The sequence below is a fragment of the Dasypus novemcinctus genome, chromosome 1 (assembly GCF_030445035.2).
Source record: "Dasypus novemcinctus isolate mDasNov1 chromosome 1, mDasNov1.1.hap2, whole genome shotgun sequence".
NCBI classification, from domain to species: domain Eukaryota; kingdom Metazoa; phylum Chordata; class Mammalia; order Cingulata; family Dasypodidae; genus Dasypus; species Dasypus novemcinctus.
In genome coordinates, this window is record NC_080673.1 from 183,893,515 (window position 1) to 183,919,150 (window position 25,636).

The 25,636-nt window shown below is 42.7% G+C and overlaps 1 protein-coding gene across 2 annotated transcripts in view; it reads left to right on the forward strand.

Annotated features, from left to right (window-relative positions):
* CCDC149 (coiled-coil domain containing 149) overlaps positions 1-25,636 on the forward strand; it is a 135,576-nt gene that overhangs the window by 85,810 nt on the left and 24,130 nt on the right. The window contains exons 5-12 of one of the 2 annotated variants that reach the window (XM_058300274.1): positions 433-549; positions 1,347-1,519; positions 2,222-2,294; positions 4,161-4,245; positions 7,103-7,247; positions 15,368-15,444; positions 16,733-16,765; positions 21,292-21,408. In XM_058300274.1, the coding sequence (XP_058156257.1) occupies positions 433-549; positions 1,347-1,519; positions 2,222-2,294; positions 4,161-4,245; positions 7,103-7,247; positions 15,368-15,444; positions 16,733-16,765; positions 21,292-21,408 (820 nt within the window). The remainder of the gene's footprint in view (positions 1-432; positions 550-1,346; positions 1,520-2,221; positions 2,295-4,160; positions 4,246-7,102; positions 7,248-15,367; positions 15,445-16,732; positions 16,766-21,291; positions 21,409-25,636) is intronic. The other variant, XM_058300280.1, reaches the window with a different exon arrangement.

The window sequence follows — 25,636 nt, forward strand, 5'->3', positions numbered from 1 at the left end:
ATTTTTAAGGCATTTGACAACATAACCTAATTATTAAGTGGGTTATATTCCTTTACATTCCCACAAAAATGCAGGGGAGTCCCCTTCCCAGCAACATGTTCACAGTTTTGGTCTTTGCTAAGTTTCAAAAGTCCCAGAGTTGGTTTTTGCCCCTGACTCTGGCAATGTTACATAGGACACGCACCTTCAGATGCCCGGGTGTGTGTTCCCACTCGCCTTCTACCCAAGGTGTGGGTGTGTGTGCATGTGTGCACGAGATAATATATTTCAGTAGATAAATTTTATTCTCGATGTTGGCAGGAAATTTCTTTTCCCTGTGCCTCTCCCAATGTTTCTTGAGACAATCTTCCTAACGTTACTGCCTCGTGACCATATATATATGCATCTTTTCATTTTAACTCTGTTTTCTTTTCCTGCTCATGGAACGTGCAGCTCTTGAGGATGACAATCGCCAAGCAGCGGCTGGGAGACGAGGATATCGGCGTGCGGCACTTTGCAGCCCATGAGCGTGAAGACCTGGTTCAGCAGCTGGAGACGGCTAAGGAACAGGTCGGTCCTGATGGCTTTCGGAAGTGAGAAATGGGCCGACAGGGCCGGGCACCACACACAGGAAAAGGAGTAGCATGCGCTCCCTGTATCCCTGGGAGGGCCAGTGCCTGGCACACACGTCAGCAGGAAAGAGGACACAGGCCGGGTGTTTTTCCTTCCTTGGCCCTCTGCGAGGGGCTGAAGCAGATCTCATGTTCTGGCTTCCAGCGGCTCTGTCCCTAAGACTTTGGATGCCGTTGCTCCAAACACACAGCAAGAAATTGGCCCCCCGACCTAGGATAGACAGGAAGAGGATAAAATATGACCAGCGGGCCTTAATTGGCAAGTTTCCACTGCAACACTGAGCGACACTTGTTAGACAAAATCCCAGCAGGCACAGAGCCCTACCCAGGAAACAGCTATGAGAGTCGTCTTAGGAATGGGTTTTGAAGAACAAAACAAGATTTCCTGGTGGAGAGTAGATTTGAAAAAGTAGGCATTTGCGAGACACTGGCTGCTGCTCCCAGGCTGGACTTGGCTCCAGGTGCCTCCGGCTTTTGGGCACACTGCAGGCAGGCAGGGTTCAGCAGCGTTTCTCCTTGCTGCTGCGCAGCCCCTCTCTCATATAGAGTAAGTATCTGGCAGGAATCGGTCAGCCTCGGTTTTAGCTTTGATCGTCTTCCAGAGGGTGGCACTCTACGGTTTAGAGCCGGCCGGTGGTATTAATAAGCTCTCTAAAAGTCAGTCAGCCAAGCGGCAGGCCATAAAGCTGATGAGTGGGGAATGTCGTGAGTAAAGGATGCTGCCTCTGGTTTCAGATTGAGTCTTTGGAGCATGACCTGCAGGCCTCTGTGGATGAGCTTCAGGATGTGAAGGAAGAACGGTCCTCCTACCAGGACAAAGTGGAAAGGCTGAACCAGGAGCTAAACCACATCCTGGGCGGGAACGAGGACCGCATCATCGACGTGGATGCCCTGTGCATGGAGAACAGGCGAGTGGCCCGGTGCGGGCCTGCGCTCGGGTGCTGGGCTGGCCCTCCACTGGCCTGCAGGCTGGTAGTTACTTGCAGCCCTGTTTACACTAAAGAAAATTGCCTTAGAGTGAAAGGAAAATCACAACCCCCTAACAATGATCATGTGTTAGTTGTAAAAAGAAGAAAAGAAGCACCACAGACCCCTTTCTTCCCCCCTCTCCCTCCCCAACGTTGGGTGAGAACTGTAAGGACCCAATGAAAGCTGCTTGTTATTGCTACCAAGGAGAGGGGAAAAAAATAAGAAAAATAAATTGAGAAATTCCCTTTGCTATTTCATTTCCCCGAGGCAAATTTCAGTATGTGTATGTGTCTGACTTAATGTTATGTCTAGTGTCCCCTCTTCCTGCTTTACTTCCCAGTGGAATCATCTTAATGAGAATTATATGAAAACTGTGTTGCTATCCCTTTGGGGATCTCTGCAGAGGGCTCTTTTAAAGCAGGGTTTCTGTGATTTGGGCATGTTTGACCTTGATCACATCCATTTGAGGAGAGGCCACAAAGAGACACTTTTTCTCTTCCTCCTTTCGGTGGTGAAAAGGCGAGGCATCATATTGAAAAGATGGCTCTTTTGGCATGTGGTTGTCTTCTGTCCCCTTACGCTTGAGTATGTAGTTTTTATTTTGCCCAGAACACTTTTTAGTTGTATATATTCTCTTCTAGGTACCTTCAAGAGAGATTAAAGCAACTTCACGAAGAGGTCAACCTCCTGAAATCTAATATCGCCAAATACAAGGTAGCAAAATCGTGACAGTGATGATGATTCACTATTGTGCATTTAAATGCCATACTATTTTAATTCTCTTTTATGTGCCAAGCATATTTTAGTGCTTGCCTACACTCCCAGAGAGAGTCCATTGAGAGCTTTAACTGAAGTAACCAGTGAAAATTAAACGCAAAGCAACAAACAAAACCCAAACAGCTTTTGCAAGAATTCCTTGGGCGGCTATGATCTGGAGAACACGCGAAGGCCATCAGAATGTGGAATTATCCACTCGACACCCCCGGTCCATGTGAAATGGGGTTTTTTATCTAGTTTTCTATTAAATGTTCTGTCATCAGATGCTATTTTTCTCATAATCATAAGGAAAGGTTTCCGAGTAATGAAGAAAACAAAGATCGGGAAATCACAATCTAAACGATAATGTTCACGTCACACTGAAAGGACAGAATGTTTAAATTCTCCCCACTGTTATTTAGTCTAATTCTAGCACCATTAGTTTGATAATATCTATTTCTGCAGATGCTGGTTGTAAGTGTTATAATTAGAAAAATCTCCTGGGTTCCTCTGCTTTGAAAATAGATTGATTTCTCTTCCTGAGGGCGAAGTTTTGCAGCAGTCTCGATGCTTGGGAGAGCCCTTTCATTTTCCTGGCTTTTGGCGCCAGCTTTTTTCCCCTCAGAAGTCTTTATGCCGTTCTCCTTTCCATTCTTTGGGGGCCATGTTTTAGTTTTCACCAATCCCGTGTGTGTATGTATGTATGTGTGTGTGTGTGTATGCATATATATACACATAGCTAAAGAATAATGCAGCTTTAAAGTTGTATAATTAATACCTTTTTTTTATTTTTTAGAAATGTGGTATGCATTCATTTAACAGCATTTATTCAGTTCTACTGTATGCCAACTCCTGGTTATATACTACCTGTCAATTTCCTTGTAAGAGTCTGTTCTAGGAATGGCATGTAACGGTCATGTATACTTTTTACTCTTGTGTCCTAGGCAGACATAACAAATTGATCATGCTCTTTCCAGCCACAGCATCCTTCCAGATACTACGTGTCATCTGTTGACATTGGCACATGAGAGTAAACCTATTCTCCATCTCACATTTTTTTAGTTTCCTAGGTTGCTCAGGCAAATACCATGAAATGGTTTGACTTCAACAGTGGGAACTTATTCACTCATGGTTTTGAGGCTAGGAAAATGTCCCAATCAAATCAACAAGAGGATGCTTTCTTCCCAAAGACTCTGCCTGTGATCCTTGGCTCCTTTGTCACATGGCCAGGCACATGGCAGCATCTCCTGGTCTCTCCCTTCTCTTCTGGGTTGTTTCAGCTTCTTGCTCCCGTGCTTTCTCTTTCTCATGTCTGAATTCGTTCTCTTTACAAAGGACTCCAGTAATAGGATTATGACATCCTAATCAGAGTGGGCTGGAGGTTAATGGAAGTAACCTTATCAAAAGGTCCTACTTACAATGGGTTCACACCCACAGGAACAGATTAACTTTAAGAACATGCTTTTCTGGGGGCATATACAGTTACCATCACAACACATCGATTGGGAAAGGGTTTCCATAATTAGTGACTTCGTGTTAGACCTAGTACCGGCTCCAGATTTGCTTTAATTTGACAAATATGCATTGCGAGGGTTTCATTCTGCTGGCCACCCACTTGTTTTTTGTTTTTTTGTTTTTTTAATTCTTTACTGAGCTTATAGAGTCAACCATAAAGTTTTGGCAGAGTGTCAGGATTCTAAATGTTGGACCAACATTTGGAGTTTGTGCTGGATGGCAGGATGCAGCTACGATCTCTAGGTCTTTTTTTCATTCTTGAGTTTTCTGAAAGAGGTTTTTTCCTTCCTTCTCCCAATGCTGCCTCAGAATGCTCTCGAGAGACGGAAAAACGCAAAGGGCCAGGGGAGATCCAGCAGCAGTGCTCTGACTGGCGTCCTGTCTGCAAAGCAAGGTAGGATTTTATTCCAGGAGGGCCCACTCAAGAGCATAGACGGCCGGAGCTGTGAGTGCCCACAGATGCCATCTCGTCCAGCCCACCCATTTTATGCATCAAGAACTGAGGCCATCCTTAGAGTAGTAGTTCTCAGGGTTCAGCCTGCCTCGGCATTGCCCAGGGGGCTTGTTAAAACACAAGAGGCTGGACCCTACCTTCAGTAGTCTGGAGTGGGACCTGAGAATATGTATTTCTAAAAAAGCCCCCAGGTGATGGGTGATGCTGGCTAGGGACCCTACTTTGAGAACCACTGCAGCAGAGGTTTTTCTAATGACTAGATCCCATTTGGGTGTACTCCCCTACCGTGTGCTCCCCTTTCAAGAATGGTTTCCCTTTTCTGGTCACCAGGTCAGCATCTCCAAGGATGCGTTTCACCTTGCGGGGTGTCTTCTTTTCCTGGCCTCTAAAATCAGAAAAGTCCCCATCGCTGCCAAAATCATTTTATCATGGAACATGTTCCTTTCTTGAAGAAACTTTTATTGATTGCAATTTTGTTCCTTCTTGTCAATTCTGATGAAAAATAATGATCTTCTAGGAACAGTCCAAGGGAATAAATAGTGGAGAGGTTGCTTCTGACACCTAATATTCGGGAATTCAGTTCTAAACCTAAGCCTCAAGTTGAACATTCTCAGCTGGCCCACTTTTTGATTGTTGGCAGTGCAGATCAACAACAATCATGTGGTAGTTGCAATTGGAGCTAAAATGGCTTAAAAAAAGAGAAAAAAAGTGCTGCCTCAAGCCTACGTAGGAACCCAGGTACTTTTCCAAGCACCTTCTTTTTTCTATTCAACTGAAAAAGGACACCTGAGAATTGTTTAAACAAAACAACAACACTTTATAAAGATGTGAAGTAGCCCATCTAACTTTAGCTCTGAAGACCATATTTGGCATACCATATTTGAATGGGGAGGACCATCTACTCTCAAACTTTAGTAAGTTCTAAAGGTTCTAATGGTTCTAGAAAACCATTTGGCAACAAATTATAAAACACTTTTAAAAGGATCCCCGTTGAACCAGCAAGATCTAATTATAGACATGCCCAAACATTGTGCCACCAGAAAGTTCTTCATGTGTTGGTTATTAATTTTTTAAAAATCAGAAACAACACACATGGCCAGCAGTAATTAGATAAATAATTGTATATCTTATACATAGACTACAGAGCACCCATTAAATTATGTTTTAGGAGATTTTAATGATGAAGAATATTGTTAAGTGAAGAAAAAGCTTTTTCCCATTTTTGAAGGAAAAAAATATATGTGTATCTATGTGTCTACTTGTAGGTATAAAGGAAATGGTGTTCAAAGATATGTAGTGAGAGATTTATACTGCTTATTTTTTCCTGTCTGGTATGAGTACAAGTGATGGTTATCTTTTTGTATTATGTCTTTGTTTGCCCTTTCTGAAATACATGCATTACCTTTGTAATGGGGGCAGGATGGAGTATATATATTTTTCAAAAAACTCAAGCCAGTCTTGAAGAAAAGACATTGGGAATCAGAAAGAAGAGTCTGAATGACCCTGCATTAGCCTCTAGGAGAAGAGTAGAAGTGAAAGGGACTGATGGCTTCTGAGAATGAGTTAAGTGATTTCCAGCCCAGCCAAACTTAAATGGAGAAGCAAAGTTTTAGCAGCATCACATATGAAAGAGTTGTAAGAGTTTTAGTAGATGGTATTCTCATATTTTTTCATCAGTGGTATTTTGTTTCCAAAGAAGCTAATGGAATTTGACATTTACATGAACAGATGAATGATAAAGGGAATGAAGGAGAGCATAGTCCTGCTTCATATGCAAAACTAGTCAGAGCACACCTGGAATAGTCCTTTAAATATTTGTAAGTGGTATGGAAACAAATCAGAAATAATATATTTTTTTAAGTTATCCCCTTCAAAACTGAGGGAAACATAAAGAAGACTTTTCTGTCAGAGCCATTGACAGATGCCTGGAGATTTGTAAACAGACCCTTGACTGAGGCAGGGCGAGCCGAGAGAGGCGATGTGTTACTTCACATGGGTCAGAATTCTGCAATTTCCCTGAACGGTGTGTTTGGCTGCAGTTTTGAACTTAGCCATGGATGTGATTTGGTAGTTTGTGCAATAACAAGCATCTGGGAACACCTGGCCTTTGTGTAAATTCCCAACAAGTAGACAATTGCCGTCTGCTACGTAAAGTTTTGCTGTATTCTTGCACCTTTTATATGATGACGTACTTAATATTTTTCTTCACGTTGATTTTAAAGTGATTCATTTTACTTAGCCTCGTCCTTAGTACTAACTATAAAGTCACTGCTTTGCTGTGCCATTCATATTCATTCTAAAGTATGTACAAATAAATAAATATACTCTCCTAAATCACCTTGCCACCTCCACAGGAGTAACACACCATGAGAAACTCGTGGAGTGCAAGCAGCTCAGTGATTTTCATTTGCATGGCTGTGTGGCCCTCAACAAATGTTTTCAACCCCTCTGTGCCCTAGTTTCCTGACCCCAAAAAATGGGAATAAATAATACTCCCCCAGGCTTTTTAATTTTAATTCTCGAAGGAGTTAATATGAAAGTATAAAATGTTGCCCAAATGCACACGATTAATATCCTTTTAAAACACTGTTGCTAAGTCCATAAGGACTTCCCCTTTTCCGTTTAACCCTCACCCTGATTCGAGTTTACTATTGACACTAGAGGTAGACTCTCTGTGTAATAAGGCAGCTTTTAGAACCTGGGAACATATCATTCTTCAGGAAGAATTGAAATCCGTTTGCATTCCAGCATTCCAGAAGAATTGAACACTGAGTTGTACATTTTATATTCTACCCAGTTCAGGATTTGTTATCTGAGGATCATGGATGCAGTCTCCCGGCCACTCCACAGTCCATTTCTGATCTGAAATCTCTGGCAACAGCCCTATTGGAGACGATCCATGAGAAAAACATGGTCATCCAACACCAGAGACAAACCAACAAGTAGGTGGCTGGACCCTTGGGTTGGAGGTGGGTGGGGGAGAAGTGGGGTGAGGACTCCAGAAAGGAATTACAACCAGATGGAAATACAGACCCCAAGGGAAGGAGTTGAGGGCCCATTAATTCTGAAAGGAAGTGAGTAAACTAGAGCAGTGCCTCTGCCCTGTGACAGCAACTTGGCTACCAGCTGGAGTCAAGCTAGGAAGTAATATCGGTCATCATTTACGAACGCTAACTCTGAACCACACCCCGTGTAATGCATATCGCTTAGGGGATCTCAATGGCATGGTTGCCAGGGTTACTCAGTCTACCTCTCCTCTGGGACCTCTGGGGAGGGACTTCCTTGGTGCCATTTTAACATCAGGGAATAACTTGAGGGGCTCTGAATTATAGGAAACACCCAGGCATGGGCTTCTACCAACAGCTGGGCCTGTGATGGAATCTCATTCTTCCTAAAAACCATAGAAGATGGTGAAAAGGAACAAAAGTAAAATAGATGGTCTTTTTTGGTTGTTGTTGTTTTTTTTTAAGATTTATTTTTTATTTATTTCTCTCCTCTCCCCCCTCCTCCCAGTTGTCTGCTCTCTGTGTCCATTCGCTGTGTGTTCTTCTGTGACCCCTTCTATCATTATCAGTGGCACCAGGAATCTGTGTTTCTTTTTTTTGCGTCATCTTGTTGTGTCAGCTCTCCGTGTGTGTGGCACCACTCCTGGGCAGGCTGCACTTTCTTTCGCGCTGGGTGGCTCTCCTTACGGGGCGCACTCCTTGCGCGTGGGGCTCCCCTACGCGGAGAACACCCCTGCGTGGCACAGCACTCCTTGTGCGCATCAGCGTTGCACATGGGCCAGCTCCACACGGGTCAAGGAAGCCCGGGGTTTGAACCGTGGACCTCTCATGTGGTAGGTGGACGCCCTATCCATTGCCCTATCCAAGTCCACTTCCCTTTTGGTTTTTTTTTTTAATAAGCGCTTGTTGTGCTATGACAAATCAAGCAAGTTAAAACAGAATTGAAAGTGTTCAGAGAATGGTGAATAAAGTCAAGGCAACAAACCTGACAGATGGGGCTGGCTTCACAGACCTGTAACCCATGCGTAATTGTTCAGAAAGGCCCCGCACTTGGCCTGAGGGTCTCCTGTCACCATTTTGAAATTCTTAATTTTTTTTAACAAGGGGCCCTGCATTTTCACTTTGCACCGGGCCCTGCAAATTACATAGATGGTCCTGCTTACCCTACATCCACCTCGAGCCAAAAATGAAAGTGTGGGTGGACTGAGCAGGGGCTGAGAAACCAGGCTTGAAGCAAGTAGGGGTGGGGCCTGAGTATCAGGGGCCTTGAAGAGGTGGGGGTCAGGGGAGAGACGCAACTGAGAAATGATTGAAAGTATTGTAAAAACAAAACAGAAAAAAGAGAAGACGGGAGTGAAGGGAAGATCGGCACAAGAAATGAAGATATATATAAAAGAAAGTGGAGAGCAGTGAGGGGAGACCGCACAATCTCAAAGGGATGACAAGGGTAATTTATTGACAGAGGAAGTTTTAAAAATTCTTTAAAAATGAAATCTTAGCCAAAGAATGAAAGTCAGATGCTGAAATGCAGATACTTCTTAGAGGAGGAAGGAGTTACCTGAATCCCCTCAGAATGGGTATATTAGAGCTGATGCAAAATACCAGAAATTGGTTGGTTTTCTTAAAAGGTATTTATTTGGGGTAGAAGCTTACAGTTACAGGGCCATTTAGCATAAGTTACTTCCCTCACCAAAGTTTGTCACTTTGTGTTGGAGCAAGATGGCTGCTGACGTCTGCTGGGGTTCAGGCTTCCTGGGTTCCTCTCTTCCCAGGGCTCAGTTGTCTCTGGGCACAGCTGTTCTACTTTCCCTACAAGGACAGCTGTAGAGTATCAGGTGAATGGCTCGTCTGTCTAGGTGGGGCCTCTGCCATGTCTAATGAAGCCTTTTTTCTGCTTCTCTGTGTCCTCACTTCCTGGGCCCCAGCATCCAAACTCCAACTAGGGAAATGGATGTGGCTCAAGTGATAAGGCCTCTGCCTACCATATGGGAGGACCTGGGTTTGATCTCTGGGGACTCCTGGTGAAACTGAAGAAGAGAAAGTGTGCCTGTGCACTGTGCCAGCGTGGCAAGCCGCATGCCCACATGAGTGCCCACGTGGTAAGCAAGTGCCCATGTGGTAAGCGAGTGCCCATGTGGCAAGCAAGGTGCCCATGCAGTGAGCCGAGTGCCCGCACAGCAAGCCAAGGGCCCACATGGTGAGCCAGTGCCCATGCTAGTGAGTCACACAGCAAGATGATAATGCAACAAAAGAGAGACGAAGGGAAGAATCAAGGTGAAGTGCAGCAGAGACCAGGAACTGAGGTGCTGCAATTGATAGGGAACCTCCCTCCACATCAGAGGTCCCCAGGATTGAATCCTGGGGAATCCAAGAGAAGAAAGATGAGAAAAGACAAAAAGAGAAATAGATACAGAAGATCATACAGCAAATGGACACAGACAGCAAAAACAGCAGTGCAGGGGGAGGGGGAAAGAAAACCCTCCAACTAACTCCTCTGCTCTGCTGTGTAGTTTAATCTGTGAGTCCCCACCTCTTGGTGTGTCCTACTGAAGTGGCCCAATCAAAGCCCTAATCATTATCTAATTAAGTGAATGTGAAACCTCTGAATCCAATCCCAGGCCCTCCCACCCCCACCTGCCAGATGAGTTTCTTCAGTTCCAGTTCTGATCACGTCACATGCCTCCACTGGAAAGCTGGGCCGAGTTCCTGCTGCCTGCCCACTCAGTATCCACAAGGCTGGCAGTTGAACCCTCACCTCTGCAGAGAGCTCCAGCATCCTCTGACCTTGATTTCCTTATACCCTTCTAGCCATACCCCACTACAAACACACTGATTCCTCAAGTTCCACTTGCTCTTTTCCTCTATCAAGAGAGACAGTCATTTTCATTTTGCCAGTTTTGTTTCTGTTTTAATGTACTTTTTCCAGTTGAATTATTATTTACTAACTTTTGAACTATCCCATAGGTTCAAATGTTAAAAGGTTAAACAGCAAAAGTCCGTGGAAGAAACTATCATTCTTTGTTTCTTATGAATCCTTCCAAAGGATGCATGTATGAGCAAATTCACAATGCACTTATCCATACACACATATACTCATTTATATTTATATAGATACAGACAGGCCACTACCCCCCTCTTTGTAAACCCATGGCATCTAGTATTTAGCCAAAAAATGGTAGTGTTTTTTCCCACTGTTGAGAGCCTTACTTTTTAACACCCTGTATAACAACTGATCTTGGAGATTGTTTCATGTTAGTACATAAAGTATGTAATACGTCATTTTTAATACTTATAAGTCTTTAATTTTATACTTTAAAAAAGTTTTTTATTTGGGGACAGTAAATGGGGTGAGGGCTAAGAATAAATGTCAACTTGGTCTCCTTGCTGTTCCTCCCTTGATATAGCTTTCGTAAGTGAAATAATAAAACAGCTCTGTTTTAGTGGGAGCCTCATAAATGTAGAGTAAAGGTATTCTCTATAAGCATGTGCTCCCCCTGCTGGTTCTCAGCTGCCTGGCAGTTACTCCCCTGCTTCCTGCCCCTGGAGAGAAGGTCCAATGGGAGCCATCTTGAAGAAGTGATGAATAAACCGAGCACTTTACATTTTGAGGGAATACTCAATAAATAGGTATTTTCCTTGAGGAACTTCTTGCCAAAGAGCTGCATAAATCTGGCTGTCCCTAAAGAAAGCATGAGGTGCGTTTACCTTACAATCTGGAGAATAACTGGTGGCAAAGCAGTAGCAGAAGAAAACTTGTACTGAATACCACATATAGCCCCCAGTTTCCAGCCAGCCCATAACCTTGTCTGGGAAGGAAGGGTATTGACCTTTCTACATCCTTTCTGCTGTGCCTAATACTATTCTAGGCTCTGCCCCTTCCCTGGCCAATGGTGAAATGAGCTTGGAAGTTCAAGATCTTGGGTAGCAGCCCCAGGATATCATGGATGGGAGCAGAGATTCAAAAGAAGGCCACAGGTGGGGTTGGGGGTATCACCAGTCGGCATATAGCCACAGCCCCTGCTTCCTTATTAAGACCAGGATCTCCCCAAGGATCTTCTAGTATTTCTCTCTGTGTGATCCAGAGAGCAAGGACAGAGGCCAGGGGCGCAGTTCCTGCGTTCTCTTTGCAGATCCCCTAATGCCACCCTCAGCAATGCTGCTATTGCCAGAAACTACTGCTGGAAAGTCTGTCTAGAAGCCTGGCATCTTGGGGATTTTCCTAGACTACGAGATGGACAGATACTGAACTCTCCCCTTTCTTGAAACAAACCACAACAAAATAAAACTATTTTAAAATCCCCCCCATCCTACAATGACACTAAAACTCTCCCCAACCTACAACAACAACAAAACTCTCTCTCAAGTGTGTTTATGCCTTAGGCCCTAGCTCTCTCCTCCTATTCCTGTGAAACTAGATGCAGAACATTATATATCCTGCCATAACCCACTGAACAGACTGGGGGAGAGTGTAAACTACAATGTAAACCGTAATCCATGCGGGGCAGCAGTGCTGCAAAATGTATTCACCAAATGCAATGAATGTGCCACAATGATGAAAGAGGTTGTCGATGTGGGAGGAGTGGGGAGGGGGTGGGGAGTGGGGTATGTGGGAATCTCCTATATTTTTTAATGTGATGTTTTGTGTGATCTATGTATCTTTAAAAAAAAAAAGACAATTTAAAAAAATTTGCTAAAAAAAGAAAAGAGTCATCTGTAGTCACTGCCTCAACTTGCTCCTAGTTGTCTTTTGTTTTCCACCCTGTCCCTTGTATCTGGATGTCACCACTTCTGCCATCCTGAAACATCTCAGGCTCTCAGAAGTCCTGGTCCTTTTGGCGACCTCTTTTCAGCTTGCATCCTGTGAGCCCGTTCTCTAGAACAAGACAATCCTGCCTGCCCCTTCCCCTGGAACTCTTCCGCCTTGCCTCCCAAGACCAGACATGGCCCTGGCACTCCTCTTCCCTCTCCGTCTGTTCCTTCTCTAGGCCTTTGTTTCCTTCTCACGAGGCTTTCTAGTCCCTCGTTGTTCTGACTTCTCCCCCTGTTGGTGAGTGGATCCTTTCCCCCAGTCTGAACTCTCTGCTCTCCCAGGTCTTTGCTTTTGGCCGTGTTTCTGGCCTGTCCGTAAGGATATCCCACAGGCATCTCAAACTCCTCATCGACCTCCTCATTATTACCCCAACCCATGGGCTTCCCTGCATCCCCAGGCTTGGATTGGGCCACCATCGTCACCTCCTGAATGATAACCTCCTACCAGGTCTTTCTACTTTTACTTACACTCCTTCGACTCCATTCTCAACTCCACATCAGGAGTACCTTCCTAAACTGCCGATTGCGTTGTGTCGCTCTCCTGCGTAAACCCTTCAGTGTCTCCACATAGCCGACGTGACGAAAGTCTGGCCGTGACCCTGAGCAAGTGAGTTGACCTCACCTACAAAAGAAGGAGGATAACTGCCTCATTGCTTGTGGCAAGAGACTAAGTGAGATAATGTGTGTGCAATAGTCAGTGCAATACCCAGCAGAGAACAAGTGCCTAAGAAATAACAGGTTTTATTAAAGCCTTCCACTGGCTGTGTGTGCACATGTGTCTCCCACCAGATTTTTATCCCTCGGATCTGTGTCTTCATTGTCCCTTACAACATGTAGCATGGTGCTTTACACAGAGTTGGTTCTCATTAATTGTCTGTTGACTTGGTCAAGCAGAATTGAACTGATCCTGTTCCTACTTCTATTCCCTCCGTCTGTGGGCACTGCCAGCAATCAAGACTCAACTAGACCCTCTTCTCTGCAGGAGTTCAAAGCACCTTGTGGCTTCAACTCATTTTGTCCCTCAAAGCATCTTGGGTTATATTTTGCAAATCAACTGTGGCTGCATCCATATTTTAACATGTACGTTGTTTTAGTGAGTTGTTGCTGCAGGTATGAGAAAGACTGAAGAGGCTCGTTTTAAAGCAGCATTACGGATACTGGTTAAGAGTACATACATTGGAGGCAAACTGAGGCCTAGGTTCAAATCCAGACTCAACACTGGCTGAGTCCTGCATACTGTTTTGGTCAAGTTTATTAACTTCTGTGCTTCCTTTTCCTGATGGAGAATTAGAGCAGGGTGGTGAGAGAACTGGAGTTTGGGAAAAGACAGAGCTGTGTGTCCTTCAGCAAGTTGCTTAATCTCTCCGTTCCTTGTTAACCACATGTGTAAAAGGAGGGTAGTAATACAACTTACACCACAGGACTTTGTCAGGTCTGAGGAAATCTAAGTTAGATAGGTGTACAGCATGGTGTCTCATTTGTACCAAGGACACAGGAAAAGGTGAGAGGCTGAGTGTGTTCATGGTAGGGTGGTATTTTTGTCGTCGTCATTGTTATAACTGCTACAGCGACTACTCCTGGGTTCATTTTACTACCGCCAGCCTGCATGAGATGCTGGGGAGTCAGTCTAGAGAAGAAAGCAGTCACCCCTCACTTACTTACATGGGCACCCCAAGAATGGATTGCAGGGCAGACCAGCAAATTCACCTCAGCCCGTTTCTGGGCGGTAAGGCTGTGGCTTCCTGGGACAACCAGAAAGACAAGCAGTGCTGCCTTGCCACACCTTCAAAGGACACCCTGATGGCGAGTTAAGCGTTATCTTTTGTTTCCAAGAGCCGGCCACATACAGATGCGCTGATCCTGTGAAGAAACAGGCATCAACTTGACGGTGGCTGTGATTACATCTCCAACCTCTCAGCGGGTGAAAGGGAGCTGGGATCAGAAGGTCTGAGCAAGACCCTGAAAGGGAGCGGAGGAAGAATGGTGTTTATCGAGGGGTCCGAAGGCAGAGCAGACCCAACAAATGGAGCGGAAATGGAAAATAATTGATAGAGACCAGGCAGAATTGAAGACTTAAGGAAAAGAAGAAAAGCAAAGCTCTGAGTACCTAGATGAAGAAAACCACATCAGTAACGTCAAAAGAGTTTTCCGTGAACTCGAAGGGAATATTAATTAAGATGCTGTAAGTCAATTCGGGTAAAATGAGGATGAATCCCAAGCCATATTTATGTGCAGATACATCCATATTCATGTCTCTGTGTGTACGTGGGAGCGTGCAGCTATCTCTGGAACATAAGGAGAGGTAGGGAGGAGAACAATTCTGATGTTCTGATTTCTCCGCTGAAAGAAATTGAAACTTTGCTATTAAGGTGATTTCCGCCTCATTTTAGCACAGCAGTGCCAGGAAAATCCCCAAAATAAAATAAAGACTGATTTTCTCAATTTCCAGGCCAGTGGAAAGTGACTGAACTTTAGGTGACTATCAGATTTTTTCAACTAGAGTAAGGGAGGGAAAATAGATGCCCATATCTATGTCTGATTACTCAGGCACATAGACAAATTTGGCTTCCCAGATGATCTTTTTTAAGTACACGTTCCAGAGTTTATAGATTCTGGTGGGTATTACCCTTCAAAATGGTCGCCTTGGAAAGCAATTCTCATGATTCTGCAATTATTGAAAGCACTTTTGAAATGCCTATATTTTTATTCTTTCCATAATTACAAGTCACGAAAAAAGAAAAGCATTTATTTAATCAACTATATTTATTGAACACCTCCTATGTACCAGGCATTGTGATATGGAGATCAATAAGACATAGCTCAGGCCTAGATGTGGGCCAGAACTAGTTATTTTATTGACACAAAGCAGCATTAATTTGTTTCTAAACTCAGAACCACCCTCAAAGAATCAAGGTGTCCTACAACTAAGAGGAGTCAGAATAAATTGCCATCTTAAACAATGAGTAATTCCCAAATAGAAATTCTATAAGATGTTGGGCAATGATAGAATGATTGTTTAGGCTCCCAACATTTCAGTATTTACTTTATATGTTTATATATACCTTCAATAGAGTATATATGTTACATGCACACACACACAAGCATTCTGTTTTTAGCATCTACCTAAATCTCACTCTATTTCCTCCCTCTTAAGGCATTACTGAGTTTCTCAGGTAGCCTCCTCACAATCCTAAGAGCTGACAAGATGCTCATTAATCTGTCTGTTGCCTTTTTCTCCCCTTTGCCAGAATCCTAGGGAATCGGGTGGCTGAGCTGGAGAAAAAATTAAGAACTCTGGAAGTTTCTGGTTTGTGGAGTCTTCCAGGTAAGAAGAACTTTATGAAAACTGTTTTCCTTTTTTTTTTTTTTTAAGGAAACTCACATAATTTTCAAAGAAAGTCTTCCCTTTTTAATATCTTTTATGGGAAGTCAGTCATTACTGAGAAATCTGCACATGCTTTGAACATAGAAACCATCACTCAAAAGGGGAACTTGGAGAAAGACGATAAATATTCAAGTTTGCATCTGTAGAACTATTGACTTTTATTAACTTAAATTCTGAAATTGTCCTTTGATGTATCTGTTTGTTTTTTGTAATTTTTGTGAGTGTAGTGCATTTTTTTACCTGTGCCTTATGAAGATTTGTTCAATTAATCATCAGTCCTAAATACGAATATAAGACCCAACGATTTTTCTAACCAAACTCCCAACTTCACAAAATCTACCCCTGCTTCTCTCTGCTTTCCCCGTCCCAGTTTTACATAGTTGGAAAATCTTCCAGTGGAGAATTTTTCACAGTTGAATGCGGCGTGAGGAAACTCTGGTGTTTTGCTTTAATTAGCTATATTTATCCCATTTGTCTTGGTAAAACACCCCCTTCATGAGACGATCTTCAGCTAGTCACCTTTGTCTTTATACTCTTCAGAAACTTATATTTATCATTTTCCACCACCTCCCTTTTCCCTGGAAGCAACATTGTACATATATTTTTAGTTACCTAACCTTTCTTCGCAAACCAGTCTCCTCTACCCTTGAATCATATCAGTTGCTTCCCTGTAATGGATGATAAATGAAAATTGCCATGGGGAGGGGGACAGCAACAACAAGTTTTCTTAATGTAAATCCGAATAGCCACCTTAGGCTCCCTGGAAGTATGTTTCATAAATTGGAATTTTCAGCAGAGATGCCTTGAACTTGATGTCAAAAGACCTAACAGAACTAATTAGTGGCAAGTGCCATCCTGGGGATTTGAATGATCCATTTTTGTACAAGAACCTTTTGATGTGGTTAAAACCTTATCTTTTCTGAAGGCCTTTCTTTTATTGCATTGAATTTTAACAGAGCCAGGCAAACGTATCGTTCATTTGTGCAGTAGACTGTCATTTCTGTGCATGTACTGGAGTTTTATTTTTATTTTTTTTTCAAAATGACTTCGTGAAATTTCACAATGTTTTATTTCTACAGCCTATATAAAAAGTTGGAAGTTGAATAAGCCTAAGAATGCTGTGAATTTTCTAACTCTGGTGTTGTTTGAGCTGGGTTAGACATCAGATGGCTATTATGCAATAACAATTATCTCTTTCCTTTTTTTTTTTTTCTCCTGCTGCTGGAAGGCCTGAGTTACAATGTTTCAGTGGGATTTGGGAGTATGTTCTATTTGAAATATCTGTCTTTGTGGCTAATTTCAGCAGCACATCCCTGCATGTAAATAAATGGAAATGCATTATCTGTGTATCCTTGAACTTTTCTGATTAGAATAGTCAATGGAAAAAGAATTCAGTTAGTAGAAAGCAAATATTAAATGGTAAAATTAGCTTTGAGGGAGCTGGCTAAATGAAGTTTATGCCATGGTTTTGTTTGTCCTAATGTTTGGCTTCTACATAGATACAAAGTGGGAGGACAGGAGAGCATGGCAATTCCCCAGATCTAATATAGTTTATGTAATGGCAATAGCATCGCTCTCATGCAGTGATGGAGGATGTTACAATAAAGCATCGCCTTGTGATCATTTTCAAACTATAATGAAAGGGGGAAAGGACTCTTCCAGCGTAAATCAGATAAGTTTCGTGTGTCTCCATTTAACTACTGACTAGCGGAACAAGAGGCTCTGCATACTTTTTTTCTTCTTTCTTGCCCCACATAAGACCAAATAATAGTGTTTTGTCCCAGTGGTCTCAGAGGACTGCTAACTTTCTCTTATTTACCAGCATCTTGGATAGATCAGCGCCCCCTCCAATAAATCGGTCCATCAATGTGTTTATAACTTTTTGAGCATCAACTTTATGAACTTACTACTGTACCAAGCATTCTAGGCATGCATGTCACTCCCTCCCCTCCCCAGGAAAGTACCATTCAATTATGGAAGCAAGATGAATATATATGAAGCTGCAAGAGGAAAGAATCATGGTACACGATTCAGTGCTAAATGAGTGAGTAGCACATTAGTGTGTGAGGAAATAACATGAAAGTCATCAAACACTAGACCTGGAAGGACAACTGAAAGCCTAACGGAACTGCAAATACTGGACATATATTGCACAACACCCATTCCCATGCCAGTGGTGGACTTTGCTGATCAAGCCCAAAGCTCTTCCTTGCCCATCTTAGCTGTGGCTTTCAGACGACTCTTTGACATTAACTGTTCTGAGTCAACTTCTTGGTCACAGCTGACATGTGAGAGAAAACATTTCCCCTTTCCTGTTTAGTCTTATCACCTTATTTTAAGATAAGGGGACAGAGGCCCAGACAGTTAGATGATTAAGGCACAAAGGCTGGTATTAGAATCCAGGTCTTCAGATTTTCATTTCAATTCTCTTCCATCTCTACTGGGTAACTACACCTTAGAGAAGAGAGGAATGGGGTGGATTAGACCAGCTGGGGGCTAGTTCATGAAGCTAGTTGAATTGAAGAAGAGGGATTCAGAAGCCAGAACAATCTTCTGAGAATCTGAGGGGCAATGGTGAAGGAGCCTACTCCTCTTTAAGGCAGGATTACTGTTGGACTTTACGGATGCTCTGATTTTCCTTTGACTTTCCTCATCTGCCTTCCGCACTTTCTTAGTCAACAGTATGGTGCTTTCAAAATTGTTTGCCCGAGTCGGGGAAAATACATGTTCCTGCTGGGAAGCAGACTGAAGTTGAACAAGTTTGACCAGCGTCACAGCCTGCAGGTGGCTGTTGTGAGGAGGCCAGAGGGTGGGCTGGCTGGACAATGCCCCTTAAGGAAAGCCCCTCCACCCTCCTGTCAGCCTCCTCAGAGCCTTTCCTTCTCTCAGCTCTTGGCCAGCCTCTGCAGGGAGAATGGTACTTGGGTGACTGAGAGGGGAGGTCTCCTGAATGAGGTCAGGGTCTGCAAAGAAAGACTGAAGGTCTGAAAAGAAAGATCTTGCCAAGATATACTTTGGCAAGAGCAGATCCTGGCTCCTTGGGCTTCTCTCCTTAGTTCTCTGTCCATTAAAGGCACCAGACTGAGGAGAAAAATGCGTGTTTTGAAAGTACTCGGTACATTTTGGAGAAGGCAGTGTGGGACTTTGTGCAGTAAGGAATCAGAAGGGCTTCCAAAATTCAAGTGGTAGATGACCAGAGGGGTTTTGTTTGGCCTTCTCTATTAGTTGTACTTTGGCTCTGGTTTGTGCATCACCCTCTCCTCCACTCACCACCCTCTGTTCCCTCTAAGAGCTGAGATGAAGCTGTGAGACAGCAAACCACCAGATCAGAGCCCAGCTTACTCAGCAGTGATGGAATCGGGGCTTGGTTAGATACAGTGAATAGAACTAAGAGCCTTCTAAGGGAGGTCTTCGAATCCTTCAAATATTTTGCAAGAATGATCAAATCTTGGCAATTTTCCTTAATACCAAGAAAGGATCCTTCATGATAGAAGCTTAGAGAGGTGTTTATCTTCTCTCCAGCCCCTGCCTTAATAGGGGATGGGGTGAATGGTGATTCCTGTTTCTCTCCTCTACATGTTCGTTGGTCAGATTTTTTGACGAAGCTATTGTAGACTGGACGATGATTGTGTGGTTAGATGGGGCCGAGGAGATTTCTGCCCGAGGACTTCCTTATGACCAGAAAGGCTGAGGACCTCCCTATCTTGTTTCACGCAGCTACGGTCAGCTCCCAACTCAGATCATAATTCTGTTTCTTTGGCCACCAAGGCAGAGGATATTTGGCAGGCTTGTTGGAACACAGAGGGGCAGTGTGCCTCTCCCTGTGCCCCTGAAGACTAGAAAGTTGCCTGCCCATCTGCTGGAGAAAGAAGGAAGAAGAACTGAGTCCTATCTTTGTCTTGAAAACCGTAACCTTTGCCCTGGTGAAGAGAAAACAAAAGAAATCCACCTTGAGGCATCTGCCATTGAATCATAGTGACCAAAGCCTTGTTGCCCATTAATTAATTCATCCAAGTGTCTCTCGATTGTGTCCTTGCTCCTCGAAAGGAGACCTGATTACAGTGACTGCATTCTGAGAGCTTGTTCACAACACCCCATACCATAGGTCAACGGTTCCCTTTGGGAAACCTCCCCAGAGAGCGGTCCTGAAGATTGCCGATATTTTTCCCACAGGAAACAGCAATAGCTGGGCTGGTGCAGAACAGCAGGGTCAGCTCTCTGTCAGGTTCCCACTTTTCTAAGATGACCCTCAGATAGCAGAGAAATCGGGGAGCTATGCCTGTTACTACACCCCTGTCCACCAGAGACAGCAGCAGGCACTCATGCTCACCAAGATGTCAGGGATCTCAAGAAAATGTACTTATTCCGACGTTCATCAGATATTTATTGAGTACCTACTACAAGCCAACTCCTTTACTGTGGTCTTGGAAATCAAAGGTAATAGCATAGCCTAATGAGAAGACAGTAACATAGACATATAGGGTCTCAGAAGTTCAATGATTGAGTTACATCTGAAATTCAACTGGTTCTCCAAAGGAGTAACCATCTTCACATAAATATCACCCTGTGCTTTGCTGAAACGCAAACACAGAACTTTAGACCCTCTGATTTGACTCCCAGAGACACTGAGCAAAACTTGGCTTCATACAGCTTTAGAGAGCATCTTGCTCAAAGTCAGACATTTAAGACCAGAACACAGGAGGGGCCCATGGTACCCTGAGGTTTTCAAGCTCCCAGCGTTTCCTGGTACCAGTGGCATGGTGGTTCCCACCAAGAGAATCCCCTGAGATCCCATGAACCAACGTTTGTGCACAGATCCTGCTTGTTGAGTTTTTCTGATCATTTGAGGCCGTTTTGTTTCCTCAACAAAGCCATCCTTCCCTTCATGTCCTTGTATCTTTTGTCTGTGTGTCATGGTGCCCATCAAATGCATGTTTCAAAGCCATGCTTCCTTGCTCCTCACCTCCATAATTTGCCATGGTGTCCAAAGTAGAATTGTGATGGTTTTCCTTTTCTCCTTATGTTTGCTTCATACTTTCTGTTGCCCACCTAAGGAGTTCTTTCTGGCAGGGAGAAGGGGTGGGCAGGTATGGGACTGTGTTCTAAGTGAAAGTTTATTTGTGATAATTTGGGGCACCTGATACTGCCTGTCTTATGACAGAGTTGTTACTCGGTTTAAATTACCAAGTTGAATTAAATCAGATATAGTGACCACAGCAGTGCTACACTGTAAAGTAATAATTCCAATCTGTGACATGTATTGAACGTTGACTGAATTTCTAAGCACCTTACATGAGTCAGTCCAGTGCCTCCTCACAACCACCCTATTGTGTGGATGCTGTTATACTTTCCCTCATTTTACAAATGAGAAATCTGAATCCCAGAGAGATAAGTGACTTGCCTGCAGTCACCCAAGTAGCAGCTGGTGGGGTCCAGACCCCAAACACTGTAGTGTGGTTCCAAAGCCTACACTCCTAAGCACTCTGCAGTATCATTATTGTCTCACCCAGCATGACAGGGTGCCCTTTAAGGGTGGCTTTTGTGGCAGCCATGTCTTGACCACACTCTTAAGAATGAGTCATTCATCATTGACAGCTGGCCCTGGCCCCTCACTGCTCTGTCCTCACGTTATTAGAAGGGCTTGCTGGCCATTCCCCTTCTACAGCTTTACCTACAAATGAAGAAGGTACATTGTTCATCCAAAGAGCCAGTTAAATGTGTGGGAGTAAATGTAACCACAAGTCCACTTATGAAATGTCATGTCCATTTTCCTTTTTTCCTTGACAGGAGGCAAGGACACCATACTGTTCAGTGACCCCACTCTTCCCACCATACAAAGGTCAAGATCCCCACTGCTGAAATTCATTGAGCAACCCACTGAGAACAAAGTGAATCCCAGGGATGGTAAGTACACCCAGATTTCTCCTCCTTTCCTGGCCTGTGCCTGGCATGTAGGATGGGCTCAAGAGACATCCATTGCTTTTCCTTCCTGCAGCTTCTGAGATACCACTGGTGCATTCCTCCCATTACCTCTTTGTTTGATGGTTCTAGGCGAAGCATGCAAGTCCATGCACCCTTGGTATGTGGCATAGAGGTTACAAGTAAGGGCTCTGGAAATGAGTAACTTGGGTTCATATCTTGGCCCCACGTCATGTTGGCTGTGAGAACTTGGGCCAGTGATAGAATCTTTGGTTTCTGTACCTATAACTGGGAAATGATGGTGCCAACCTAAGTGACATCTTGGCACATTGCTTGGCACATGGTAAGTACTCTGAATCAATTGGATGAAGAAAGAAACCACCTCTTTTATTAGGCATGCAGTTTCTAGACCAAGGTGTTTTGAAGAGTCTCAAAACCCACTTAGGGCTATGTATAGCAGGGGAAACAGAGATTGAGATGTGAAGAATTTTCTTGTTTACTTGTTTGTCTGTTTTTTGTTTATTATTATTGTTGAAATAATGAAAATGCTCTAATAATGATTGAAGTGATGAATGCACAATTATGTGATTATACCAAATACCATTGATTGTACACTTTGGATGAATTGTATGCTTTATTAATATGTACCAATGAAATTGATTTGTTTAAAAAAAAAAAAAAAGACCCACTTAGGGTGCCAAATGAGCCAACAGGTGTGAAAGCCAGGTCATTTCCCATGTGGCAGTTTTGTTTCCTCCAAAAAGCCATCCTTCATATTTTTCTAAGTTTTAGTTGTCTTCTTCATCCACCCCCAGTATGGTTACCAGATTCCAAGATGGCTCCCAATGATCCCCACCTCCTGGTAGTCATACCCTTGTATAGTTCTTTCCCATTATTTCAGTGTTGGTCTGTGTGACTAATAGATTATGGCAGAAGTGACAGTATGTGACTTCCAAGGCTAGGTCATAAAGACATTATGGCTTCTGTCTTGCTTTCTCACTCTGGAATCATTCACTCTGGAGGAAACAGGTTGCCATGCCATGAGGATGGTCAAGCAGTACAATGGGCTGTTCCTGTGCTGTGGAACTGAAGCCTCTCCCTATCTGCCATACAAGTCAACCATCTTGAAAGCAAACCCTTCAACCCCAATCAAGCCTTCAGAAGAGAATTTTAATGGCAGTCTCATAAGAGATCCTGTGCCAGAACCATCCAGCTAGGCCACTCCCTGATTCCTCAGTATTTTTTTTTAATTAGAGAAGTTATGGGTTTACAGAAAATTCATACATAAAATACAGGGTTCCCATATAACACCCTGTAATTAACATCTTGCATTGGTGTGATACATTTGTTACAATAATGAAAGCACATTTCTACAATTGTACTATTAACTATGGTACATAGTTTAAGTGTTCACTGTTTGTGTTATGCAGTTATGTGGACTAAACAAAAATTTTTTTATTCTGGTAATGTATATATACATCCTGACATTTCTCCTTTAACCATATTCAATTTAATTACATTAAATTTAATTACATAATTTAATTACATTCACAATGTTGTGCTACCATCACTACCACCATCCCTTACCAAAACTTTTTCATTATCACAGATAGACACTGTGTACATTTTAAGCCTTAACTCTCTCTTCCCTATCCTCATCCTAGCCCTGGTAACCAATATTCTAGATTCTGGTTCTATGAATTTGCTTATTCTAATTCTTTCACATCAGATAAATATTTGTCCTTTGTGCCTGGCTTATTTCACTCAACATGTCTTCAGGGTTCATCCATGTTGTCAAATGTTTCAGAACTTCATTCCTTTTTACAGCTGAATAATACTCTTTTGTGTGCATATACCACAAATTGTTTATTCATCAGTTGATGGGCACTTGGGTTGCTTCCATCTTTTGGCAAGTGTGAATGGTACTGCTGTGAACATAACAGTGCAAATATCTGTTTGAGTTGCTGCTTTCAGTTCTTTGGGGTATATATCTAGTAGTGGGATTGCCAGGTCATATGGTAATTCTGTACTTCACTTTTTGAGGAACTACAAACTCTCTTCCGCAGTGGCTGCACTATTTTATATTATCACCAGCAAAGAATGAGTGTTCCTATTTCTCCACATCCTTTCCAACACTTTTGATTTTCCTTTTTTAAATAGTAGCCATTCCAGTAGGTATGAAATGGCATCTCATTTCGGTTTCAATTTGCATTTCCCTAATGGCTAATGATGTTGAACAACTTTTCGTGTGCTTTTTTGGCCATTTGTATACCTTCTTTGGAGAAATGTATATTCAAGTCTTTTGCTCTTTTTTGAATTGGGTTGTTTGTCTTTTTGTTGTTGAGTTGAAGGATTTCTTTATATATTCTAGACATTAAACTCTTTTTGGATATGTGGTTTTTAAGTATTTTCTTCTGTTGTGTAGGTTATAATTTTACTTTCATGATAAAGTCCTTTGATACACAAAGGTTTTTTTTGTTTTGTTTTGTTTTGTTTTGCCTTTTATGAGATACCATTTACCTATTTTTTCTCTGGGTGTAAAGTTTGAGAAACTCTTGCCTAATACAAGTCCTGAAGATACTTACCTACTTTTTCTCCCACTTTTTTAGTTACAGCTCTTAACTTTAGGTCTTTGATTCATTTTGAGGTCATTTTTGTATATGATATGAGGTAGGGGTCTTCCTTCATTCTGTTGCATATGAATATCTAGGTTTCCCAGCACCATTTGTTGAAAGTCTATTCTTTCTCAATTGAGTGGTCTTTGCCCCCTTGTTAAAAATGTGCATTAATGTAAGTATTGATTTCTTTTTTTAGATTTTTTAAAAAAATTTCTCTCCCCTTTCCCCCTCCTCCCAGGTGTCTGCTCTCTGTGTCCATTCACTGTGTGTTCTTCTGTGACCGCTTCCATCCTCATCAGCAGAACCAGGAATCTGAGTTTCTTTTTGGTGTGTCATCTTGTTGTGTCAGCTCTCCGTGTGTGCGGCACTGTTCTTGGGCAGGCTGCGCTTTCTTTCGCGCTGGGCAGCTCTCCTTACAGGGCACACTCCTTGTGCGTGGGGCTCCCCTACATGGGGGACAATCCCTGCATGGCAGGGCACTCCTTGCACGCATCAGCACTGCACATGGGCCAGTTCCACATGGGACAGGGAGGCCCGGGGTTTGAACCATGGATCTCCCATGTGGTAGGCAGACACCCTATCCATTGCACCAAGTCCGCTTCCCATAAGTATTGATTTTTGAATCCTCAGTTTGATTCCATTGGTCTATGTGCCTGTCCTTGTGTCAGTGCAATGCTGCTTTGATTACTGTGGTTTTGTAATAAGTTTTAAGATCTGGAAGTGTGAGACCTCCAACTTTGTTCTTCCTTTTTAAGATGGCTTTGGCTATTAAGGGCTCCTTAACCTACCAAATAAATTTGGTGATTGTCCTTTACATTTCTGCAAAGAAGGTTGTTGGGATTTTTATTGAGATTGTGTTGAGTCTGTATATCACTTTGCGTAGAATTGACATCTTAATAATATTTAGTCTTCCATCATGAAAACAGAATGTCCTTCCATTTATTTAGGTTTTTCTTGATTTCTTTTAGCAAAGTTTTGTAGTTTTCTGTATATTATTCCTTTACATCCTTGGTTAGATTTATCCCTAGATATTTGATTCTTTTAGTTGCTATGGTAAATGATTTTTTTTCTTGATTTCTTCTTCCAATTGTTCATTACTAGTGTATCAAAACACTACTGATATTTTGGTGTTGATATTATATCCCGCCACTTAGCAGAATTCATGAATTAGCTAGGAAATTTATTGTGGATTTTTCAGGATATTCTGTATATAGGATCATGTCATCTGCAAATAGGGAAAGTTTTACTTCTTCCCTATTTGGATGCCTTTTATTTCTTTTTGTGCCTAATTGCTCTGGCTGAAATTTCCAACACAATATTGAATGAAAGTGGTAACAGTGGGCATCCTTTTCTAATCCCTGATGTTAGAGGGAAAGCTTTCAGTCTTTCAGCATTAATAGCTGTGGGCTTTTCATGTATGCCCTTTATCGTATTAAGGAAGTTTCCTTATATTCCTAGTGTTCTAAATGTTTTTATCAGGAAGGGGTACTTGATTTTGTCCAATGATCATCTCAATTGTTGCTTCAGTTGAGATGATCATGTGGTTTGTTTCCTTCATTCTGTTAATGTGTATTACATTAATTGATTTTCTTATG